Raw genomic sequence first — 22,686 nt, forward strand, 5'->3', positions numbered from 1 at the left:
ACTTTCCTTCTGCTCCTGGAAAGAAGAAAGTAGAGCTGTCTCTAACCTGGCTTCAACTTACCCTAGAATGCAATCATTTAAAAAAAAAAAATCCCTTGATAAATAGGATGTAGCAATACTCTTGCATATCTAACTCCTGATTACAGCTAAGAAATAACGACATGTAGACATAGCTTGAGGAGAGGAGGGTTGAGTTTGTTGGTGAGGGTCTTGGAGTTTGTTTTTCAGGTCTGTTTTTGAAAAGCAGCTGAATACTAAGACAGAGATCAGTGCACTGGAAACAAAACCGCTGCTTTGAGCGAAAGAGGAAGTCTCTCCTTTGAGAGAAAGAATGCCCACATCTACACCATATGCCAAGGGAGAACTCTTTCAAGTGTGTGTCACTGTATCCAAGATAGATAGGGTGGAAGTTGGTGTTTTAAAAAAAAACAAAACATACACAACCCAGAGAAGCCATTAAAAATGGATATTAAGTTGGCATATTTATGAACTACGTAGAATATACACCTTTGGGAGGTGTCAAAGTAATCCCAGGTTGAAGGTGTTCAAATTCTGATATACTGCAGCTGTAGTCAATTTCTGAACATTGCCACAGGCATCAATTTTTGGGGTTTGTTGTTTTTTTTGTTCATTTGTTTGGTTTGGGGTTTTTGTGCTTGTGTGTTTTTTCTATCATGAACAGTCTTTTGAAGACTAAGACTTAAATATTCATAATTGTGTGTGGGAAAGCTTACTTGTATTAACAAACACTGGAATAAGAGGTTAGAGACACCACGTGATCACAATTTACATAGAGATAACTGGCCATGAAACCTATCAAGTGAAAAATATTATATGGAGACAATTTAACAAACCAGTGTAGAGACTGAATAAATGCACAAAGTTCAAAGATTTTTCTTCTCTTTATTTAAACACAAATACATTTACAGCATGCAGGTAAGTTAAAACTATATGGCGTCTTCCCCAAACCAATTGTTTTAATGCATCTTAAGTGTACTGAAGTTAAATCATATTCCACAGGTAGACTTGTCCTCTCATGTCAAATTTAGAGTTACACACAGTAGTGAGTCAGCATTTAAGTTACGTAAATAATTTAGTTGTTCACCAGAAATAAATATTATTTCATCAAGTTCCTATTCTAAACCATCTTTTAAAAAATATGATCTAGAGGAACATAAAAGTAAGAGCCATTCAAAGACTGCAAGTTGAAACAGCAGTGTTGAACATTCCCCGTATAGCCTGAATATTTTAATTTACAAAAAACAGTAATTGTCCTGTCTGGCTGACCTATGACAGCCAAAACCAGAAAACAAAAAGAGTTGGTGGGTTTTTTTCTTTTTTACATTTTAAGAGGCAGTTCTTGGTAAATTTCATAAAAGGTTTAAAATAAAAAAAAGTTTAAATATAAAAAGGTGATGTACACTGAGCTACAGGCTAGTCACCATTTAATTTTTTTTTTTTTTTTTTTTTTAAACACAGCAATTTTAAGCACCAAAACCCATGATAATTACCTACAGGAATGAAACCCCCATTTACAGGCCTGAGAAAAAAATCCTGCTTCATTTGAACGTACTTTACAGAAAGTGGGGTTTTTTGTTTTTATGATTGCATATTAACAAATGAAGGTCTGAAAACCTGTAGTTAACATTGAGAAAGATAACGGACAGTGCTGTTTCCATTATGAGAAATTTCATTCAAAATAGTTTGCTGCTCCTTTATTTTTCTTTCCTCAGTGTGCTGTCTTTAATCATGCTCTAAAACAACTGCAAGTTTGGAGTGTTTGGCAGCCTTAATGAACAAACCAGCCTTAAAAGGTGAAAACTCCAAAATAGTGAGATTTCTGACTGATACACTCAACCTTTAAAAATCAAACCATTAAAAATTCAGACTACTGTAGACATAGAAAAAAGTGGTTCAAGGTCTAAAATCTGACTACACTCCATCCTAATATAAATATTTTGTCTATTTATAATATAAAAGTTGAAAGTGTTTTGCTGTCTGAACAGTCATAGAGTCTCTACTGTTTCCACAATAACTGATGAATACCCAGCAAAAAATTCAAGCCAGCACACAAAGTGGTACCAACTGGGTCTGGAAAGCTAACTGAATTCTTTCAGTAATATTAAGTTCCTTCTTTCTCAAAGACCTGGTAACTAATTTCTATCCAGAAGGCGGCTGTTCTAAAAATTATAGTGGCTAAACCCTATGAATAAGTTAGGCAAATTATACTATAAAATTTTAAAACCCAGACTCAGCTCAGTGGGAGTACTGGAGCTCAAAAACAAACAAAAAAAACCGTTTCATTTGTTAGCCACTTTACAGGACTTTATTGCAAAGAGAAGAAAAATATTCAACAACTACTACTTTGGACATTTCATATACCTACTTACAAACGTATTACAAATACAATTCAGGGTAGCACTTCATTTTATTATTTTTTTAAACACGTCTCTGGGATTTCCAGACACATCAGTTTTAAAAAGTTGTATCCTTTATTAGTGTATCTGAATTCATTGGCCAGTTGCTGAAAATTTTTTTTAATTGGAAGTTAAAATTTTAGCCAAAAATTCTAGTACTGTGTATGTAGTGGAATATCAAGTTTTCAATTGCGCTCATTTCACTATTATAAAATAGCAAAAGTGAACCCTCACAGCTACAGACAAATTGATAGACAGGCTCATCAGAATGAAGCAGAATGTTTTCACTCCACCAGACTGTACTGTGTGTAGAATCAAGAACAGGACAGATGAGATAATCCATTGCCAAAGTCTTTTTTGTAAACGTCGGTTTACTCTTATTACTGTACAATATTTAATTCTAAATTACCCAATAAATGGGCATTTAATCAGATAACAGTTAAACAGCCTTGTTCATATTGAACTCTAGTTCCATGGTGTAGCGATCGCAGGTGCCTTATGGCAGTTGTCGTAAGCACACTTCAGTATTCTTACACTGTACAAATAAATTTAGTTCCAATGCTCTATGCAGCATTCCAAAAGGAAACTGTAATGTAGAGTGCCGTTCTAATTCAGTGGGACACGTAGTGTTATGTGAAGTGATAAAAATGAAAGTATACTTAAACACTGTTGCACATTCCCTAAGATAATAAGATGTACACAAATTAAGCTAGAAAATTTGAACTAAGATTTTCTCAACGTACATTCAACTTGGCACAGTGCAGACTAAATTTAAGACATGAAAGACAAACTGTGTAATGAGCAGAGCTACACTTTAAGTAACAAGTCATTTTTCAAGACGCCAAAATTGCACTCTAGTTGGTTTTTTTTTGGGAATCAGTTAGCAGAATTTGTAGAAGGGGGAAGAGCTGTACAGGCCAGGTATAATTTATACATTTTCAAAAAATAATCCTACAGTCCCCAAAGGGAAAGATTATTGTCATGGAATGACTCCCTCTACACAATATCCAAACCTCCTCATGCCACGTTTACTTTTCAGCAACTGTAAATGAGAAAAACAACAGGGTTAAGTGCTTGTATCTCATAAGCCAAAAAAGCCAAGTTATTTACATTTACAGTAGACTGTATTCACTATTTACATAGCCTTTAAAAGCCTGCTTCTTAGACCAGTCAGGTAAGTGCTAATAAAAAATCTGCTTTAGAATAAGAAATTGTGCAACACAAAGCATTTCAGCAATGCTGTCTGTTACCAGCAAATTTACAGCACGATAAACTGACTGCGTATCCAAATCTTGATTGCCTTAACAGAATAAACATTACAAAGACAAACCAATTATAACCCAGCTCCATTTCCCATGACTGTTGCTACTTTTCCAGGCCAGTGAGAACTGTCTGGATACCACCTACCAGCTGCTGCAAAGTTTTGACTTTGCTATTTCGGGAAGATGAAATGGGAATGAAGAGATCATTTGGCATTAATCACCCTAAAAAAGTTTGATTGGCATAGGAAAATAATGATTTACCATGTCTGCATTTATGTTTCCAGAATAATTTGTTAAATGGTGGTCTCCAAACGTAAAACTGTACATCATGTTCCTACTGTACCAAAAGTTCTTCTCTAACCAGAAGTTCAGATGCTTAGTATCTGTATTAATCCTCAGAAAAAATGTAACAGACATTACCACAGAGAAAAAGGATACTGCCTACCTGAGTATTCACAAGCTTAGAACAAATTTATATTTAATAGTAAAATAAAGTTCAAAAAAGTTTTGTTCCTTTACTTCTGTAAGGGACAGGTTCTTCGAAAAAAACAAGATAGAAAAGTTGGAATAAATTATGACCACTCTCCTGCCTTTAAGGGCTAAGCTCTGCTTGGTTCTACAGCAACAGCTAACATGCTGACATTAGAAAAATTATATGAAAGCTTTACAACTGCTTAAGGGATTCTGTAAGCATATTACATGGGAGTTTTTTGGTTCGTTTGTTAAAAAGGGGTTCTAGCCAATACTTAGTAATTTTCCACTCCTTCATGATTTATCTACAAATAGTCCAAAAGTCAAAGTGCAGAGTCTCCTATTTAAATTCCCCAGGACCAACAGTGAACACTCTTCTCCAAAGCAAGATACAAGCTCAAAATTTAGTTAAAGTACTCTTAAAGAAGTATAAGACTAAATAGGCTCTCTTCAGTTAGAATTCTAGGCAACAGCAGAGCATGTGCAAACTCATTCCAAAGTAGGCACCTAAAATAAATTAGGTCAATTATACCTTGAAATGTCTCTTCGTTGGACAGCTGAGATTGCCTTTGTAGTCCAAGTAGCTATCTATCTGAAGATTAATTTCACCGTATCAACATAATCAAGAATCCATGAACTGCTAGCTCCTTGGTCATTGAAGTAGATGTTATTCAAGGTTAAAGTACATATCACTTCAACCTCTCATTTACTAAGAGACACTACTGAACACGACCAGGTACCCTAACCAGTACTACAGTCTGATTTTCTCTAAATTGGAGAGAAAGCTTTGAAAAGTCAGTCAGCTAATAAAAAGAAACAAATGGAAACAAGATTAACGTAAGCTGCTCTGGACCCCTTCAAAAGAGAAGCACCCAGGATTCAAGCACCACACATTCATTTTAGGAGTATTTTCAAACTGAATATGCAGATAACCTTAACTAAGGGAATGCCTAGAAGACATTTATACAAACACTCAAAAGTGAAGATGATGACAGAGAATATGGCAAAGCATTACTGTTAGGTGACCAACAGACCAACTATAATGCAGACATTGATAAAAAAGAGACTTGATTCTGGGAGCAACTTAAGCGTATTAAGTACCAGACTACATATAATCACTTAGAAGATTAGAGACATTTTCAAGTAACTGCACATATTAATTTCAGTTACTGTAACTGTATTTTAACTAAACTAACATTTTAAATTTACTGGATGAAGACATGAATTTTTCTGTTAAATACTTCCAAATTACTTACACATAAAGCAGTGTGCAATCATAGTAAGAACAGCAAATAAACAACATATAAGGATAGGGTCATTTTTTATTTCATCGCTGAATGTTTTCTGAAGAAAACCATATTTTAAAAGATACTAGCAAGCCAACAGAATTTAAAAACTGTTCACTCCTTTCCCAAACAGTAGCTATTAGCTGTGACTGGTAACTGTCTCCAACTGACCGTTTTCACATTTTGTTCTACTCCAGCAGAACAACTCCAGAACTACCATTTTACAACACACACCAGTTTTATAACAAAAGCAGCAGCAACATTAGTCAGATGTACACGTATACTGTTCCTCTAACTATAAAATTCTGTAAAAAAGAGAAGTTATTTTGATTATTCGAGTGATTTTCTGCCACAGAATGAACTGTAATAAAACTAATATGAAGTGGTTTAATTGCACATTTAAAAATCCTACAAGACAAACTTACACTTTGTCTTGCCGTCCTCCACCTCCACGCAGTGCCACTGGCTGGCTGTTTTGAGTGAACGCACCTCCACCACGAATTGCACTTGGATGAGTTGGAGAAGCTGCTGGATGCTGGCCAGGACGGATAGGCTTAGCTGCATGAAAAGAAACATGACTTACAAATACATACATCACAATTCTACTTTGATTATTCAAATTTACTAAATGCTTTATTTTGCAGTATCCCAAATGCAATAATCCAAATTGAACACACTTTGCGTAAGAAAACAAGTTTAGGAGATGTTATTCTGAGAACCTAACAGATTAGTATCAACTATAACAAGCCCTGAAAAATAGACAAGGTTTTGCTTTTATTGTCCCTATTACAATTAAAGCTAGCAAAGCTTTTGATAAAGATTATCTTCATATGTACTATCTGCCCCACCTAATGTATTTCCCTGTAAGAGTCCTATTTCTTGGCCATAAGAACTCAAATAAGACACATTGCTAGACAAAGTTTCATGAGGGTTATGTTCCTGTAAGGAACCATTATACCCTGCTGTATTTCCTACATCTACTTGATTGATAAACCACTACTCTGCTCTGCAAGTGGTTCTGCGTATTGATTACTCCACAGATAACATTGCTTCATCAACTTCTTACCACTACATAAAAATAAAACTTGCTCTATTACTGAATTCAAAAACAGTAGTTTTGACAGATAATTCAGAAGCTGCATACACTCGGATAAACAAACTATTTTCAATCAGTTTTGCACTAGCTCTTAACAGGACATGCACAACAGTATGACTTTACAGAGTTCTCTAATATTACTCAGAAGCATTTAAAGTTTCAGCAGGTAAGAGCAGATATAAAGTACCTACAGGTAGCAAATGCATCAGAGAAACTTCTCAATTTCTGCCTTATAGGAAGCTGATCTCCAGTAAGACATGCCTAGTTCAACTAGAAGTACAAGACGCTTTATACTTGTGGTAAGATCACTAGGGAATTCTGTTTGTCTTCCTGGAGATCACTTGAAAGATAGACAGGAAAGCACTTGTCTTCAAGCCACCATTTGAAGCGACCAAGAAAAAAAAATTATAACTTTATTCTGCAACAGCTCTTTGCAGACTTACAGAATATGAGCGAAGTATAACTGTAATGCTCGTTTTGGTTGCATTAGCATTTAAGAGAAGTGTATTAATTACTGAAGTCCTGACACAGGACAACAAAAAGGCTGGAACACATAGTTGCCTATTACATTATTGTTGTAGAAGTACAGTTAAGTCCCCCACAGGTCACACACCCTCTTGGCCCTCAGCACTTTACAGCATAACGGCAGGTGGAAGACCACGGGAATATGACCGCCTTCCCATCACATGGTAAGAAACACTACTAGCTACTACAGATTTCCGTTTTTTCCATTCTTTTCTCCTAGAGAGGGCTATGGAGTACTATATGTTTCGGAACAAAGAACCGAAAAGGCAATTAGGGATCTTAGGATGTTAGTTGTGGGTTTCTGTCTGCCCCTCTCCCACCAGATCAAGAGACAGCAAGACAATTTTGTTGTTGTTAAAGGTGATGGCTTAATCTCTCTCCTTACTTTGGAATACCTACTTAGTCTTAGAAATTCTTATGGAATCATGTTAAAGACCTAAGACTCACATTCAGTGTATTGTTTTGTTCTAGGAAATGGAACACACATTCAGGCTAGAATTCTAGGTTGGTGTCCTGGTTTCGGCAGAGATAGAGTTGATTTCCTTCCTGGTGGCTGGTACAGTGCTGTGTTTTGGATTTAGGATGGGAACAAAATTGATAAGGCACTGATGTTTTAGTTGTTGCTAGGTAGTGCTTACACTAGTCAAGGACTTTTCAGCTTCCCATGCTCTACCGACTGAGAAGGCTGGAGGGGCACAAGAAGCTGGGAGGGGGCACAGCCAGGACAGCTGACCCAAACTGGCCAAAGGGATATTCCACGCCATATGACGTCATGCTCAGTATATAAAGCTAGGGGAAGAAGAAGGAAGGGGGGGACGTTTGGAGTGATGGCGTTTGTCTTCCCAAGTAACCGTTAAGCGTGAGGGAGCCCTGCTTTCCTGGAGATGGCTGAACACCTGCCTGCCGATGGGAAGGAGTGAATGAATTCCTTGTTTTGCTTTGCTTGCGGCTTTTGCTTTACCTATTAAACTGTCTTTATCTCAACACAAGTTTTCTCACTTTTACCCTTCCGATTCTCTCCCCCATCCCACTGCGGGGGGAGTGAGCGAGCGGCTGCGTGGTGCTCAGTTGCCGACTGAGGTTAAACCATGACAGTTGGTAAGCCCTTCCCAGCATGTACAAAAATCCAGCTACCAGGAAGAGACCCATTTAAAATAAGTCAATTAAAAAAAACCCCAACCAATGATACACCACCACCCACACACTTACAGTCTATTAACCAAAACATAACTCATGGTAGAAAATACACTATGTTCACACGTGCAGTTCCAACTAGGGTTGAAAGATGCATACATGCACAAAGATTAAAAAAACACCAGGAGCCGGATGAAGCTTTACAGGGCAAGGAATTTTTTTACTAACCAATTTGTGCAGAATGTCCTCTTCTGGCCATATTCTTGGATCTTACAGCTTCCTTTATACGATCTACTTCTTGCTGATACCGTTTGCGATCACGAGAAGCATTCTCTTTGGCTTCCTTCAGTGCAGATTCCAAAGCTTTAACTCGTTCAGCTGTAGCTCTAAGTCGCTTCTCCAATTTAGGAAGTTCACAGCGAAGATCTGCATTATCACGTACCAGCTACAAAACCAGAATCAATTTTCTTGGTATCTCTCTTGATGGGGAGAGCCAACCAAACGCCCTCCCGCCCCTAAACAGGCAAAACAGTAGGGCTACTATATTATCTTTGCTTAAGCTTTTAGTAAATCTAATAGTTCATCAGTAAGATTGTAATTTGAAAATCAGTTACCGTGGAAGAACATACTACCCAACATAGACACTTAGGTTCTTTTTCAGTCAGAGAGAGACAGGCAAGCATCCCCCAGACTGATATACTAACTCTAAACACTAACTTGGATGTTCTTGTGTTTAAATGCAGCTATTTTGTTACATACCCCCATGCACTTAAAATAGCTATTAATTTACTTTATGGGAAAACTTTAGTCTGTTGTTTTATATCAAGAGACACACTCAAGATGTAGAAGTATTTAATTATAAAACAGTTACTTTATGACCAATATGCATTCAGTCTCTCCTATAATAACGCACCTTAAGTAGTTTGTTTTTAATTAAAACTTGAAATTAAGCCTCATTGTACCTGCTTGTGAACTTTTGTAAGCTGTTCAAGATTATTCTCAAGGAAGGAAATCTTCTGTTTTTGTGCAGCACTGCCTCCTGTATCATCCGAGTCAATCTCAGCGCTCTGCAGTAACAAAGGCATAGGGAAGGAGAGAGGAGGCTGAGTACAAATCTGAACTTGCATATTAAGATCAAGTCAGAAAAATTACACTGCATAAAGATCAATTCCTAATGTAGTTCTAAACCGAAATTCTCAGAAACACCAAGTTTCACTACAGCACCACGTTACCTTTTTCACTCTAGTAGCCAGATCCTGAACAAAGAGCTTCCGAAGATTATGTAGAGTCTGAAGTTCTTTTGCCTACAGTTAAGGACAAGGAGTTAAAAACTAAAAAAAAAAAAAATTTTTAAAAATAACTCTGAAGGTGGGGGGGAGCAAGGCAAGTATTGACATTTGTTTTGGAACATATTCTGACTATCTTACCACAGTCTCTTCCAAACCCTTTAAATCTTGCCTCGCTTGTTCCCGTCTGTCCTGCATAACCCTAAAAGAGAATAAATTCATCCTGAAACATCTGAGCAAAACTAGAAATTTTAATGTTTTAGGAGACTAGAGTGATAAACACTATATGGTACAAATGAAAAATGTTTTTCAGTTGAAGTCCTCAATTAAGGATGTAACCAACAGGTAACACCACACTCAAATTCATATGGGGTGGGAGCGGGGGAGTTGCAGGGGAAAAGAGGGAAGTACTTTAAATATTGAAGGAATACAAACAAGTACATTCAGATGCATAAATTTTAAGTTTCTAGAATACAATCATAGAATTGTTTAGGTTGGAAAAGACCTTTAAGACCATCAAGTCCAACCGTTAACCTAGCACCGCCAAGTCCACCACTAAACCGTCTCTAAAGAAAGACTCTCAGAGCCAGGTTCAGGATGAATACTTGGGGAGATCTTATCCTACAAATGTTCTTAGCTCTGACCAGCTGAGATGACAAGTATCATGTGACAGATTAAGGATTTTTTTTTTGTTTTGTTCTACCACCTCACTCCCAACACATTTGCCAAAGATAGCATCATAAACAACAATCTCAGTTTACAGGAATATAACCTAATCATTATCACTTTACAGAGCTTCTGTCTTCCTATGTAATGTGAAAGCATTTACTGCACTGCTGTTATCTCTCAGAACTGTAAGGCTAATTACTAAAGATGACAGGGTACAGGAAAGGAATTTGGACTTTTCTTTTCATGACTCGAGGTTGAAATAGGAAGGCCAGGGACTGCACAAAAATGAAGTGTTCCTATTAAGTAGCCAAAAAGTTTTTCCTCTTGAAATTTCTTTTCACTTGGCCAGTTCCACTACTAGTTCACAGCTAAATGATTAAACATTTGAGGTAATAAAATATTCTAAAGAATATCTCAGCATCCTATCCATTTTCCAGACCTCACTGGAAAGTAGTTCCAGGTATCTTATACAACTCCAAGTAAAAAAAAAAAGTAAAATGTGAATAGTCTGCACTGTTTCTGGCCTGTCATTTGCCACAAACATTTATGATATACAGTGGAAAATAACTGGATTCAAAGAGGCTGGGGGAGGGCACAGAATACCAAACTAATTCTTAATGTTTGTTTGCAAGTCATTGAAGAGGAAAGTTTCTAATATAGCAAGTGCCTTTAAGGGATCAATGTTATATATAGTTTAGCCTGCAAATTGAAATGAGAAGCAATAATGTTTAGCCTGGAGAAAAGGAGGCTGAGGGGAGACCTCATTGCTCTCTACAACTACCTGAAAGGAGGTTGTAGCGAGGTGGGTGTTGGTCTCTTCTCCCAAGTAACTGGCGAAAGGACGAGAGGAAATGGCCTCAAGTTGCGCCAGGGGAGGTTTAGATTGGATGTAAGGAAAAATTTCTTTACTGAAAGAGTAGTTAAACACTGGAACAGGCTGCCCAGGGAAGTGGTTGAGTCACCATCCCTGGAGGTATTTAAAAGACATGTAGATGAGGCGCTAAGGGACATGGTTTAGTGGGCATGGTGGTGTTGGGTTGACGGTTGGACTCGATGATCTTGGAGGTCTCTTCCAACCTTAATGATTCTATGATTCTAATGTGGTGCATATATAAAATCTTACAAGACAAGAAAACCTATTGTAACTAATGTAACTTTTGTAATCATTGTGGCATATAAATAAATCAGAATAAAATGGATTCACAAGACCAGAGTACTGTTAAAATTTTAGTCAGTTAAACCACCACTGTATTTCACAATAAGGCTAAAAGAAAAAAGAAAAGTAAGTGTTGCTTATTCGTTACCAGTACAGACCAATCAGGTCCCTCTGATTATTTCAAATTCTATGACAAAAACCCGAAAGCCACTGTGTGTTTTTAAACATGGCGAAAAAGCATGCACTTTTGCAAAAATATTTTAAGTATAATGTAGTTTTAACTTCTGTAAAGATAAATTTATATATGCCAGAAAGGGGTCGCTATTGATACTCTAGAAACATTTCCAGGAGATTATGGTCAGATTTCTAGAAGTTGAGAACTGTTTTTCAGCTTGACCCTTGCACACTTACCTGCAAGCAGAATTCAATGCTAATTTTTGCATTAACTTTTCGGTCTCTAATTCACTAATACACTGTATTTAGTTACTCAATGAAGTATGCAGCTGTTTAATCTCAAGAATAAGCCAGTTAGAACCACCTAACTAGTTAAATCACACAAGAAACAAAAAAGAGTTAGGGAACTCTTACAAGCCTCTTCCAGTCTTGGAGCATGCAATACTTAGCTGCAAACTGAAAAGTTAATTACTCCAACCTATAGCGTATTAACAAAGAAAAAGTTGTGGCCTTCGTATCTTTCATCATTTTACTTCCAATTTTAAATATTAAGGTAGTGCAAAGGTTTTAAAAAAGTTAAGTTCAAGAAGGCTCTGGAGCATCTCTCTTTAATAAGCATATCATACAGTGAGAGCCACTTCATCATATTAGGTCACTAGTTTTTAAAATATAAGTGTTCCCACACACGTTTGCTTTATGCGCGATTATCACTTACGTAAGTTCATGCAGTTTTCTACTTTTTTCCTGATCAGTCGCTTTCAACTTCTCATGCTCAACTCTAAGGCGTTCCTGTTCAAGCATCATCTTCTGGTTTTGGCTGAACACAGAAAGTAAATAGTACATCAACTGAACCTGTCAGACACCACATTCAGTAAAGCAACACAAGTTAGAAAGACACTGCTTGAGGAAACCCTTGCCACTTCCTTCCCACCATACTGGGCTCCATACTCACACAGTCCAGAGACATTTGGCACTAACAAAATAATGACAATTACTTACTCTTGAAGTTCAGTGATAAGTTTCTCCTTTGCATCAACTTCATCTCTTAGGCTACTGATTTGTTTCTGATGCGTCTCACGATGACTCTGAATTTGCTGTTCCACAGCTTGCTATTAGAAAAAACACTATGTATTATATGCTTTAAGAAGCTGCCATACTTCACTTTGTTTTTAAAAAAAACAATGAAATTAACCTACCTTGACTTCATTTGCAGTTTGAACCTTATTTAAGTGCTCTTTCTCCATCTCATGGACTTTTTCTAGTAGGGATAGAGGACAGAAAAGAAAACACATTTCAGCCAGGTAACTAGGTGATTGCAGAGAAGATGGTGTTAATTCCCCCCTCCTTCCCCAACACCTTAACATGTGGAAAAAGTCCCCTCCCACCACAAAGATCAATTAAATCAGTAACATCTTTAATTTAATCCTATCCATAGCAGTTCTTTCAAACATGCTTTCCCATTGACTAATTCTACATGTTCAGTTGCATAAAGCCATTCTATAGCTCTGCCCTTCAATCTAAATAGAACAGAACAATTTCCTATTTATCACTATACACTTAAAATGGTGGTGGTGGTGGGTGACATGTAGGGAGGCAATTCCTACCCTGTGCTCGGAGTTGAACTAATTCTTCATTAAGGGAATCCACAGACTCTTCCAGTTGCCTTTTTTTCTGTTCCACATTCTGAAGATATTCAGTCAATGACTTGATCTTGGCTTCATGCTTGTAGAATGGAAAGATTAATTTACTTTGGAACTAGGTATCACAGAATTACATCTGCATAAACAGTTTATACTTATTTTTAAACAAGTAACCTGATCTCAAAACAAAAATGGTGCCAACTAAACTCTAAGAATACTATGACTACTAAAAGTAGATCTGTAATGCAGCCTGTAAGACAATGTCTTTATTCTGGATTGGAATGAAATACATTTTTGGCTAGGAGAAGAGATGTTTTGAATGTTAAATGCTATCAGAGGCAAGAGAGTCCCACTGTATTTAGAAGATTGCACAAAATATAGAAAAATTAAATCGTAGATCACAACTTTCAGAGTTTTAGAAGTCACATTACTGATCTTTTCTAACTATCGCATTAAAATGGCTTTTCTTACATTAGAAGTAAAATTGAACCTGCTATGGAAGCCTACTGAAATCTTACTGTGCTATTGCTACCTCTCCCACTTCCAACTTGCTGCATTAGTAGGCAGAGTGCTCACCAGCCACTGCTTCTGTAAGACTTGTATTTGTTAAGGATTCTGTGGTGGAGAACATACAGACCCTAGTATTTAATACAAATGCTACAAAAGCATTATCAGGCTACAGACATATTGCAGAAGTTCTGACATCCTGTCACACAATTACTCAGAAGCAGTCAAACTGAAAAGAGTATTGAGGATACAGCTCGGTCTTGTGGCTGTTCGATCACAAGGTACTTTGTTAGGTGTGAAGAAGAAATTGCAACTCCCCCCCCCAGCAGGTTAATAAAGTCAAAAGAACATTTAAGAAATACAGTGTAAAGAAACATTTACCTGTGAGATACGGAGCTGGCAGGCAGCCAACTCCTTTTCATTTTCTTCCATTTTCTTATTGCTTTCTGCTTGTGTACCTTCTAACTGTTTGCAACGTTTCACCATTGTTTTTACTTCTGATTTCATTTTACTAATGTACAGCCTTGCAACTGTGAATTCTTCATCTATCATGCCAGTTCCCTCAGGCTGCTGAAAAGTGTGGAATGACACATTTAGAAAGCTCAGATAATGAAACAGAATTAAAGATGAGCTGCAGAACACATCCGCTGCCTCGACTGATAATCAGAGCATTTACACACCAAAACGTAACTTTTAAGTTTTCTGATTGATTATTTAGAAGTTTGCACAAAGGTAGTGAGTCACTTGAAGAGGGAAATACAGTTCAGTATAGATTTCTAACACTGCTCACATTCTTGTCCTACAGTGATCTTTTAAATTTATCTTTTATTTCAGTTCCTCATTCCATTTTTAATAAGTAACATCTTGATTGCCACTGTAGGTCAGCATGAGATTTCCAAGATGATGCTGTTGATTATGAACATTTCATATGGCAGTTTAACAGTATGAGTGAAAACACTACTTCAGAAAAAAGTCATACCTGCTCTTCCTTGTCTTTGCATAATCAAATTCTGTTTGGGACCTGATAAGTCACAGCATAAGCAAGGGATAAGCTTATGCCCAAATTATTAATATACATGAGGCTTCCTATGGTGGTTATTTTTACTGTACTAAGAAACTGACCCCACCTATCCACAATGTACATGCGTAATACATGGCATTAAAAATTGCACTTACTAATTCTTACCTTGACATCATTATTTCCTACTGCGATTCCTATCTCTGCAAGATCTTTTAGTAAGGAGGCCATCATCTCCGTCGCTCGTTTCTTCTGATGGTTGGTCATTTCTTTGAGTTTCTGAAGCTCCGCATCTATACTGGCTAGAGTGACCTACAGTAAAAGAAGTTACACTTTAATAAACAAAACCCACTCTTGTTTTTAGAACTCGTTTCATATTACTTATTTAAATATAGCAACATGTGGTTGCCTACTGAAATGTCCCATTTTTATATCTAAAACCAGATTGGTATCAACCTATGTGAATACACCATATAGTAAAAATTTAGGAGTCCTCGCATGACAGTATTTCTTCTGAAAGAAATGTAAGTACTGGGGACAGAGGCCTTCAGCTCACAAAATATAATCTTACAACTCTGCAACAAAATTCACGTCAACATTGTTAAACAGCAGAGTTATATACAGTTAAATATTGCAGAGGATTGCATTTATAGGAAAAAGGTACACGGACAAGTCAAACACTTTTCACCATATTTTAGTAAAGGAAAAGAATTTCATCTTTACCTGCAGAGCTCTTAACTCTTTCCTACTTGCAAATCAAAAAATGGCACACAGTTCTGAAAGTTCATATACACTACACTTACTCTAGAGCAGTTTTTCAGTTAGTTTGAGCTGCTGTGATTGTAACGGCTGCAGCTCAGCAGCTTGCATACTCAGAAGTTGTCTGCTCTTTGTTCTCCAGTTTTAAAAAAATGCCGGAAGTTTTACAGCAGGAAAGTTTCAGCCAGTGATACCAAAGGATGGTTACTGCATAGGTTAGCTGTGACAGACTGAGAACACTGAAATGACTTAATTTTACTACATCTCAGAACAGTTGTTGCTTTCTCGTGGATTGAGTTATTCATGACACTCAATGGACGTTAGTTATAATATCTAGAATCACTTGATTATCTATAAACTAATTAAAAACAACAAAGCAGCAAACAAACAAAAAAAACAGAAAAAACAAGCCACACACTTCAGAATCATACACACATACAGCTAGCCTATTCCACCAAAGTTTAAATGCTGCTCATAATAGGAAGACCAGAGATCAACTGACTTACATCACTTTAAGGTCAGCTGAAAGTTACCAATAAAGACTACTCAGCTCAGAATACTCAGAAGTTTGAAGAGAGGTTTCATGATCTTGTGAACATCAATCTTAATACCAGTGTTCTATCTAGTCAAATCTTACTAACTGAAAATTGAAAGCCACATCCACTAGAAGACCCAGACCCACTCAATTTTCATCTTCAAGAACAGAGAAGATTGAGACTTGCACCATCACATATTCTGTCTGCAATGCCAGCAAACAAGCTGACCTTTTCCAGTACTTAGAATTTTAGGATAGTGAGTAGAGTATTAACTGTTTAAAACTGATTGAAGTCTGCCAAATAATTGGCTACCAAAACTGTCAGTCAATTCAGAAACTATGCAGGTATGTGAGGAGGCATATGGTACTCATCCTGCGGGACTGATGCTGCATCTGTATTTTAACCAGGGCCACCTTTTGGAATATGTCCTCAGTGTTCAGGACTACTCCTTTCAGAAAGTAAAATCAACTGCCTATTTTTGAAGGCATCAAGATAAGTTATATTTTAAATGCCATAAATACAGCATGCAAATACACATTCCTTTCAAGAAAAGCTGTAGCATGCTCACTGCAATTTCAAGATTGGAAGGAGCAGATTCTTAAGTGAGGATTACCTCAACTGCACCAGAAAGACAAACAAAACTGAGTCAGATCACCAGCATATAATGAAAGTGTTAACTTCTGATACCTAGGATTTCTCTGAATACTCTTCAGGTAGTAAAATGCCATAGGTACTAAAAAGATGAGAGTGATATCAAGGTCAATATTCACTGTGCATTTTTCTGAAGGTTATTGGTTTAAGAAAATCATCCTTTGCTAGAACTAAAAAAGTTTTGACGTAAGCTCCCATTTTCCCTTGTGAAAAACCTGTAAATGACTTCAAGCAAGAAACACAGGTAAGGCAAGAAAAGTTACACTGAAGACTGTCAGTAATTTCTTATCCCAGTTTCATACCGATTTTTGATTGAGTTCATCACTAAGCAGTTCATATTCCTTTGCCTTATCTTCTACTTCCTGAGACTTCTGATCATAATTGACAGCTAATTCTTCAAGGGCTTGTAGCACCTCTTTCACTTCCTCTTTAGAGGCATCATTTTCAGCCTGAAGGCGATTCAACTCTGCTTGCAGGTTGTCTTGGTCCCGTCTGGTTGATGCTAGAAGCTGCAACATTGATAAGAGATTTATTTAAAATTGCAACAACAAACAGTCATCACAAAAATTCCATATATAAGTTGAATCTTATTAATGCTTTTAGCTACTACAATAGCTTATATCTACATTTTTAGTGTCTAGCATCATGCAATAAGGATGCCAAGGACAGGTACAGTGAGACTATAATAATTAAATTTATCAACTATATCCACAGTTCCTTAACTTTTAAAGTATTTTCAAAATGGAAGTGATTACAAATCAAGACACGTAAGGACAGCAACTGGAAATGCACATGGAATATGCAAGTTCTCAAAAAAGCCACTGTACACTATTCATGAGTCTGAAATTGTCAACAGGCTAGGGACTAGACTTCCAGCATTTTAACACTATTAGCTGCCGAAGAATAACTAGGCAAAGTGAACAGTTGCTATAAAGAGGCAGATTTCTTTATTTAAATAAGATTAAACAGTAGCTCCAACTTCCTGAGTCCTTGACCCATTTCCATCTTGCCATGTACACAAAGATTATTTTTTTAATCTTTGTGCTATATAGAACTATTTTCTCTAATATCTTGGCTAAATGAAATTAACAATTTCATTATTAATAGGTATTTTCCCCATTTAATTAAGTTGCATCACTGGCAACGTGCATACAAATAATTTGACTATTCTAGCAAGTATGGTCTGAAGTAACACATAGATACTTCCTTTTTCATTATGGGCCATTACATTTCCCTCCTCCCCCTTCTCTCTCTCTGTACAGCAACTGACCAAAAGTAAACCTTAAAACAGATTTCTAACAGTAAATCAAGGTATCTTTAGTTTTGACAAACTGCTAACTTTGCATGGGGAAAACAACTGCCAATGTCTTTGCATAAAATATTTAAATTCCTTCAATCTTCATGTATAGTTAAGGTTCAAGTAAACTGGTTTAAGTTTAGCCATTAGTGCAGTGTAAGTGGGGGGAATGAATAGGCAGAGCATTTAGATAAGGAATAGAAGAGAACTATTGTACAGTACAAGTACAAGTAAGCTGCCATTCTACTCCTTGTCATAAACCGTGACCAATTCAGAACATCTCAAATTTCTTTAAAGGAAAGACAAACAAAAATAGAATAAAGATGCAAGAGTGAAACTCACCTCTTCCTGGTCCAACATTTGTGTTTTCAGTTTTTCTACTAGTTGGCTCTGCTGATTAATTTCTTCATCCTGCAATCAAGGTAAGACTGTGTTCAATAAACTGGCAAATACCACTCAGGAAAAATAATCTAAGAGACAGCAGATGTTAGCCATCTAACTTTTCCATATTCTGAGAAATTATACAACTGAATGCAATAAAAGTAAAAAAATAATCCTCTTGATTTCACTGGCTGATCCATTAGGCTCTTAACCTGGCATGTACCTGTAACACACCATGCTTGAAAGACAAAACTCTTACACCTGTGCTTTTGCAAGTCTTCTCCAAGTTGTTCTAACTTCCAAGAAACAATTAAGATTTTTTTTTCCTCTCCAAATGTAGCACTACTGCTTAAATTTAAAATTATGTTCAAATAAATTATGCATAACATGGAAGGAAAACATTGCTGTCTTCAAATTACTCATTTTCCTGCTTTCTCATTATTTTCCTTCTTCTGGTACAGTATTATTCCAAACAACCAGCTAGGAATGTTCTACACCCAGAAAGTAGAAATACCATTCAAGATTATCATTAATTTTTCCTTCCTAACTTTCATTTTATCTTGTTTTCTATGTACTGATACTTGAGTTTTCAGGACATTTTTTTAGTAGTTTCAGCAAAGGAGGGAGAGCAACTAAGAAAAGATGCTCACTTAGCATCAGATGAGGCAATTTTGATTTCTCTTAATCAGAGCTTCAGAATTAGAGTATGCACTCCCAGCAAATATTTAAGCAAGCTGTACTAACAAAAGACGACTGGCAAATTAAATATTACATAATATAGTTCAAGATATTTAATGTAAGACCTCTTGGAAATATAAGAATGGCATACCTTGTCATCCAGTTGTTTGTATAGTTTGGCAATTTCTTCCTCACATTTTCTTCTCTCAGCATCAGTGAAATTGCCGGTAACTCCAATTGTGGTAGCTGGTTTATCATTAATAACAGTAATATCCTTGTCCACTGCAAAAGCTTCTAAGTTGGCCTTCTCCTTGTCAAACTGTTCATCAACTGGTACAGTCTCCCCTTAAAGAAAAGAATACACTTAGTTTTAGTACAGTCAGCCATGAAGTATCTTCCACAAACTTAGCCTTGAGAAGTATTGCATACTCCCTGCTAACAGTACTGCTCCACTGTTAATAAGCAATCAAGTTCACATGATTACACGGTAAAAAAAAATGACCACTACATCATCCAGGCTATCTCCTGCTTACCACAGAACACTGTATTTCACCCAGTTACTCTGCTATGAGCTCCAAATCTCATATCAATCTGTATCTTCTAGAAAGGCACCTAATTTGCCCTGAAGACAGAAAATCCTTTCTTTTCCCTTGACAGTCTGTTTTGCTAGGTAGCCATATTTACTTTTAAATTGCTTTGCTTCTAATTTAAAATATTTGTTTAGTTACACTTTTATCCTTTTATGTTCATTAAGCCTTTTCTGATGAGAACACTTTACTAACTTCGCATAGAAAAAACACCACACGCACTAATCAAGGCACTTCTCTGGTAAGCAAAACTAAATTCCTTAGCACTTTATTATAAAACATTTTATGCAGTCCTTGGATGATATGGGCTCTTTCCAACACTCCAGTATCTTGTGTCAATATTCTGGAAGAACTATACTTAACATTTCAGGTGTGGCCTCATACCATCTCTATAAAAGATTTAAAAAAAAAAAAAATCACATCCCACTAAACTTACTTAAATGAGCCCATTTTTCTCAGATTTACATCAGGATGTGGTGACTACATCCATCCAGGTTGTCTACAAGATTGCAAAATCGTCTTCTGTAGCTACCAAACTCCAGAATACACCTGTAAGTATTACCTATGTTCCTCCTTTCCTGAATTTAAGGCTTCATATTTAACTTGCATTTTGCCAGACACTTCAATAGATAAGTCGTTAATTATTCAGGAAAAGATGGGCACACATTCTGTACTGTCAGTGATCTTGGTTTTTGGGTGGGTTTTTTGCCTATTAACATGTTTGAATTTTAAATGAAGGTAAGATCTTGTAATATTGATTTGAATTAGAAAACCAAACCGGAGGAAATTTTACTCAGTTTCTGCATTTAGAATTAATATCATTTTTTCTTCCCCAAAATAAAATGTTTAGAATGTATGTAACTCTAGTTCTGTAGTAAACTAAGTGCTGAAGAACCTAATACCAATATACTTCCAGACATTTTTGCCATTATGTGATTATTAGAAGTTGTTCCAGTTGCAATACAGTGAAAAATATGAAGTTCCAATGTCAACTTATTATCCTAGCTTTAATATTCCTACTGCTGTCTTGCATAGTGGTCTTAGTTGGTTTTGGTATCCTGAATACTAATTCAGTGTTTATCATCTTGCCTAAAGTTTGCAGAACAAAAATATAATTGCTTCTCACCATTCCGCCATCTGTTGAGTTCATTTTCTAGCCACTGTATGGTATTACGCAGAGTCTTGTTTTTCTCTTTTTCCTTCTCATACTTTTTCTTCCATTGTTCTGCAGTGAGCTCCACATTGACGCAGACTGTGTTCTTAATGGTCTTCGCTCTACATAGAAAGAGCAAAAAGCTTTGAAACTTTTCTTTTTTAAAGAAAAGAATTAAAGGCTCTTAAATAAAATTTCTACATGTCACTGGTAAAAGCGTAAACAATTCCCACCTCTTCCAAACGCTTATTTCTACTCCCTGCCAACTTACTGTTCTTTCAATTGGATTGATACAACTGTTAACGGACAGAGCAATACAATAAACTTTGGAAAGGCCGACAAATATCAAGCTGGTTGAGTTGGAAAAATTCAGCTGCATACCTTCACCTGACAGAATTCAAGTCAGGACAGCGCAAAGATTTGAACAAAGGGTAACATTCACCACACCTAGCAAACATTTCTCCAGTGGAGATCATAATACTTTGAGGGTGTAAACCATCAAACTTACTTAAGAAACAGCCCATTTCAACCTAAAAATCCAGTTGTTGGATCTCCGTTAACCAAAAAGGTGTAAGAGCTATAAAGTTCAGATTAATTGTCTTCATTCAGTCAGGCGAATCTCATCTGAACACATTAGCTTTGGAGATGAAACTACAGGCACTAATAATACATCTTCATGAAGTTAATGTACAGTTTTTACTTTAGTGCCGTTCCTCACTTACCTCAGTAATTCTTCTGTAGAGTCTCCTACTACCAAATACCTCCTGCCCACAAAAAAGAGAACAGGAAAAAAAGTTTAATGGTATTTAGAAATTTTTCCCCCCATATTATGACTCCTATAAGCATCTTTCTGCAAAGTCTTATTGGGACTGATTACTACCAAAAGGCATGTGATTTCCTACTACGCTATGTAATACTTATCTAGCTTTCAGTTACTACAGCTGAGGGTTTCAGCATAAATTTAATACCTCTAGAAGGTTGAATTAATATACCAGACTAATTATGGTAGATGAGATAGAAGCATACTCTATTAACTCCTGAAGAAGTCAAGAGCATGAGGCACTGAAACTACAGAGCAACAGCTGGAAGACACTTCGCAATAGCTCATTCAAGAAATAAAGAGGAAAGGAAAGGACCTCCTAGATTCTAAAAGGAGACCAAAAAACCCCACTGTTGCAGAATGCTGTCATTACTCCACACCCACTAACTACCCACACCCACTAATTACTACCCATATTCTGCCAGGTTTTTAAGAAGTTCTAAAGTCATCTAGTCTCCTTTCCATAATAAAAATCTTCTCTGAAAAGACCAGTGGAAAACTATCTTGCTGAACTAAAGTGGAAGAGGTATGATAACACAGAAGACCAGATGAACTAAGTGAAATGCTGACAGCTTTTGTAATGTGCTCTAGTAAATGAAGCGATTAGATCTAGTGGTCAGGAACTGGAGTATTACGATGAAGCATTAATAGTGGAGTGGCAAAGAAGAGATACCTAACAAAATACCAAATTTGAAATGGGTACTTATAAATTCAATTACAAGTGAGACAGGAATCTAGAAGTATTAACTCAAATGTTACTGGAATGCTAGATACAGTAAACAGACCAGAAGATGTAATTCAGCACACTGTCAAAGAAAGGTTGGCAGAGGACAGGCTCTCCCAGCACATAAAGAATTCAACTTAACAGGGGAAAACTCATTCCTCCCTCCTTCCACTTAAAAAAAAAAAATATTATTTACCCTCCAAGTCTATACATTAAATTGCGTTTTGAACCAAACTATACACTGTCTTCCTGCAAATACACAGTCTTCAGGATCCTGCCCAGTTTAAGGATTTTTATATGGATAAGGTAGATCACAACACTTTGCCAGGTACACACTAAAGAATTACAGAAAGTAAACATTCTAATTAGTTTGGTTCAGGAATCTTAGTGGAGTAACTTATTTATTTCTCATTCTGCATTTACTTCCGAGCATAGTAAGAGCAAAATAAAGTCATTTAC

The 22,686-nt window shown here is 36.5% G+C and overlaps 1 protein-coding gene across 1 annotated transcript in view; it reads right to left on the bottom strand.

The window, feature by feature from the left end:
- Window positions 1–883: 883 nt before the first annotated feature.
- Window positions 884–22,686, bottom strand: part of KIF5B (kinesin family member 5B) — a 37,993-nt gene continuing 16,190 nt past the window's right edge. Inside the window, exons 11-26 of the mRNA XM_009325555.1 lie at window positions 20,657–20,805; window positions 19,095–19,288; window positions 18,227–18,295; window positions 16,890–17,096; window positions 14,810–14,953; window positions 14,005–14,193; window positions 13,081–13,198; window positions 12,673–12,734; window positions 12,476–12,585; window positions 12,192–12,293; window positions 9,619–9,679; window positions 9,424–9,495; window positions 9,154–9,258; window positions 8,420–8,636; window positions 5,862–5,994; window positions 884–3,459 (exon numbers count right to left, since the gene is read on the bottom strand). Coding sequence (XP_009323830.1) covers window positions 3,453–3,459; window positions 5,862–5,994; window positions 8,420–8,636; window positions 9,154–9,258; window positions 9,424–9,495; window positions 9,619–9,679; window positions 12,192–12,293; window positions 12,476–12,585; window positions 12,673–12,734; window positions 13,081–13,198; window positions 14,005–14,193; window positions 14,810–14,953; window positions 16,890–17,096; window positions 18,227–18,295; window positions 19,095–19,288; window positions 20,657–20,805 — 1,939 coding nt within the window. The 3' untranslated portion in view covers window positions 884–3,452. The remainder of the gene's footprint in view (window positions 3,460–5,861; window positions 5,995–8,419; window positions 8,637–9,153; window positions 9,259–9,423; window positions 9,496–9,618; window positions 9,680–12,191; window positions 12,294–12,475; window positions 12,586–12,672; window positions 12,735–13,080; window positions 13,199–14,004; window positions 14,194–14,809; window positions 14,954–16,889; window positions 17,097–18,226; window positions 18,296–19,094; window positions 19,289–20,656; window positions 20,806–22,686) is intronic.

This window comes from Pygoscelis adeliae, unplaced genomic scaffold, assembly GCF_000699105.1.
Source record: "Pygoscelis adeliae isolate BGI_AS28 unplaced genomic scaffold, ASM69910v1 Scaffold175, whole genome shotgun sequence".
Lineage (NCBI taxonomy): Eukaryota > Metazoa > Chordata > Aves > Sphenisciformes > Spheniscidae > Pygoscelis > Pygoscelis adeliae.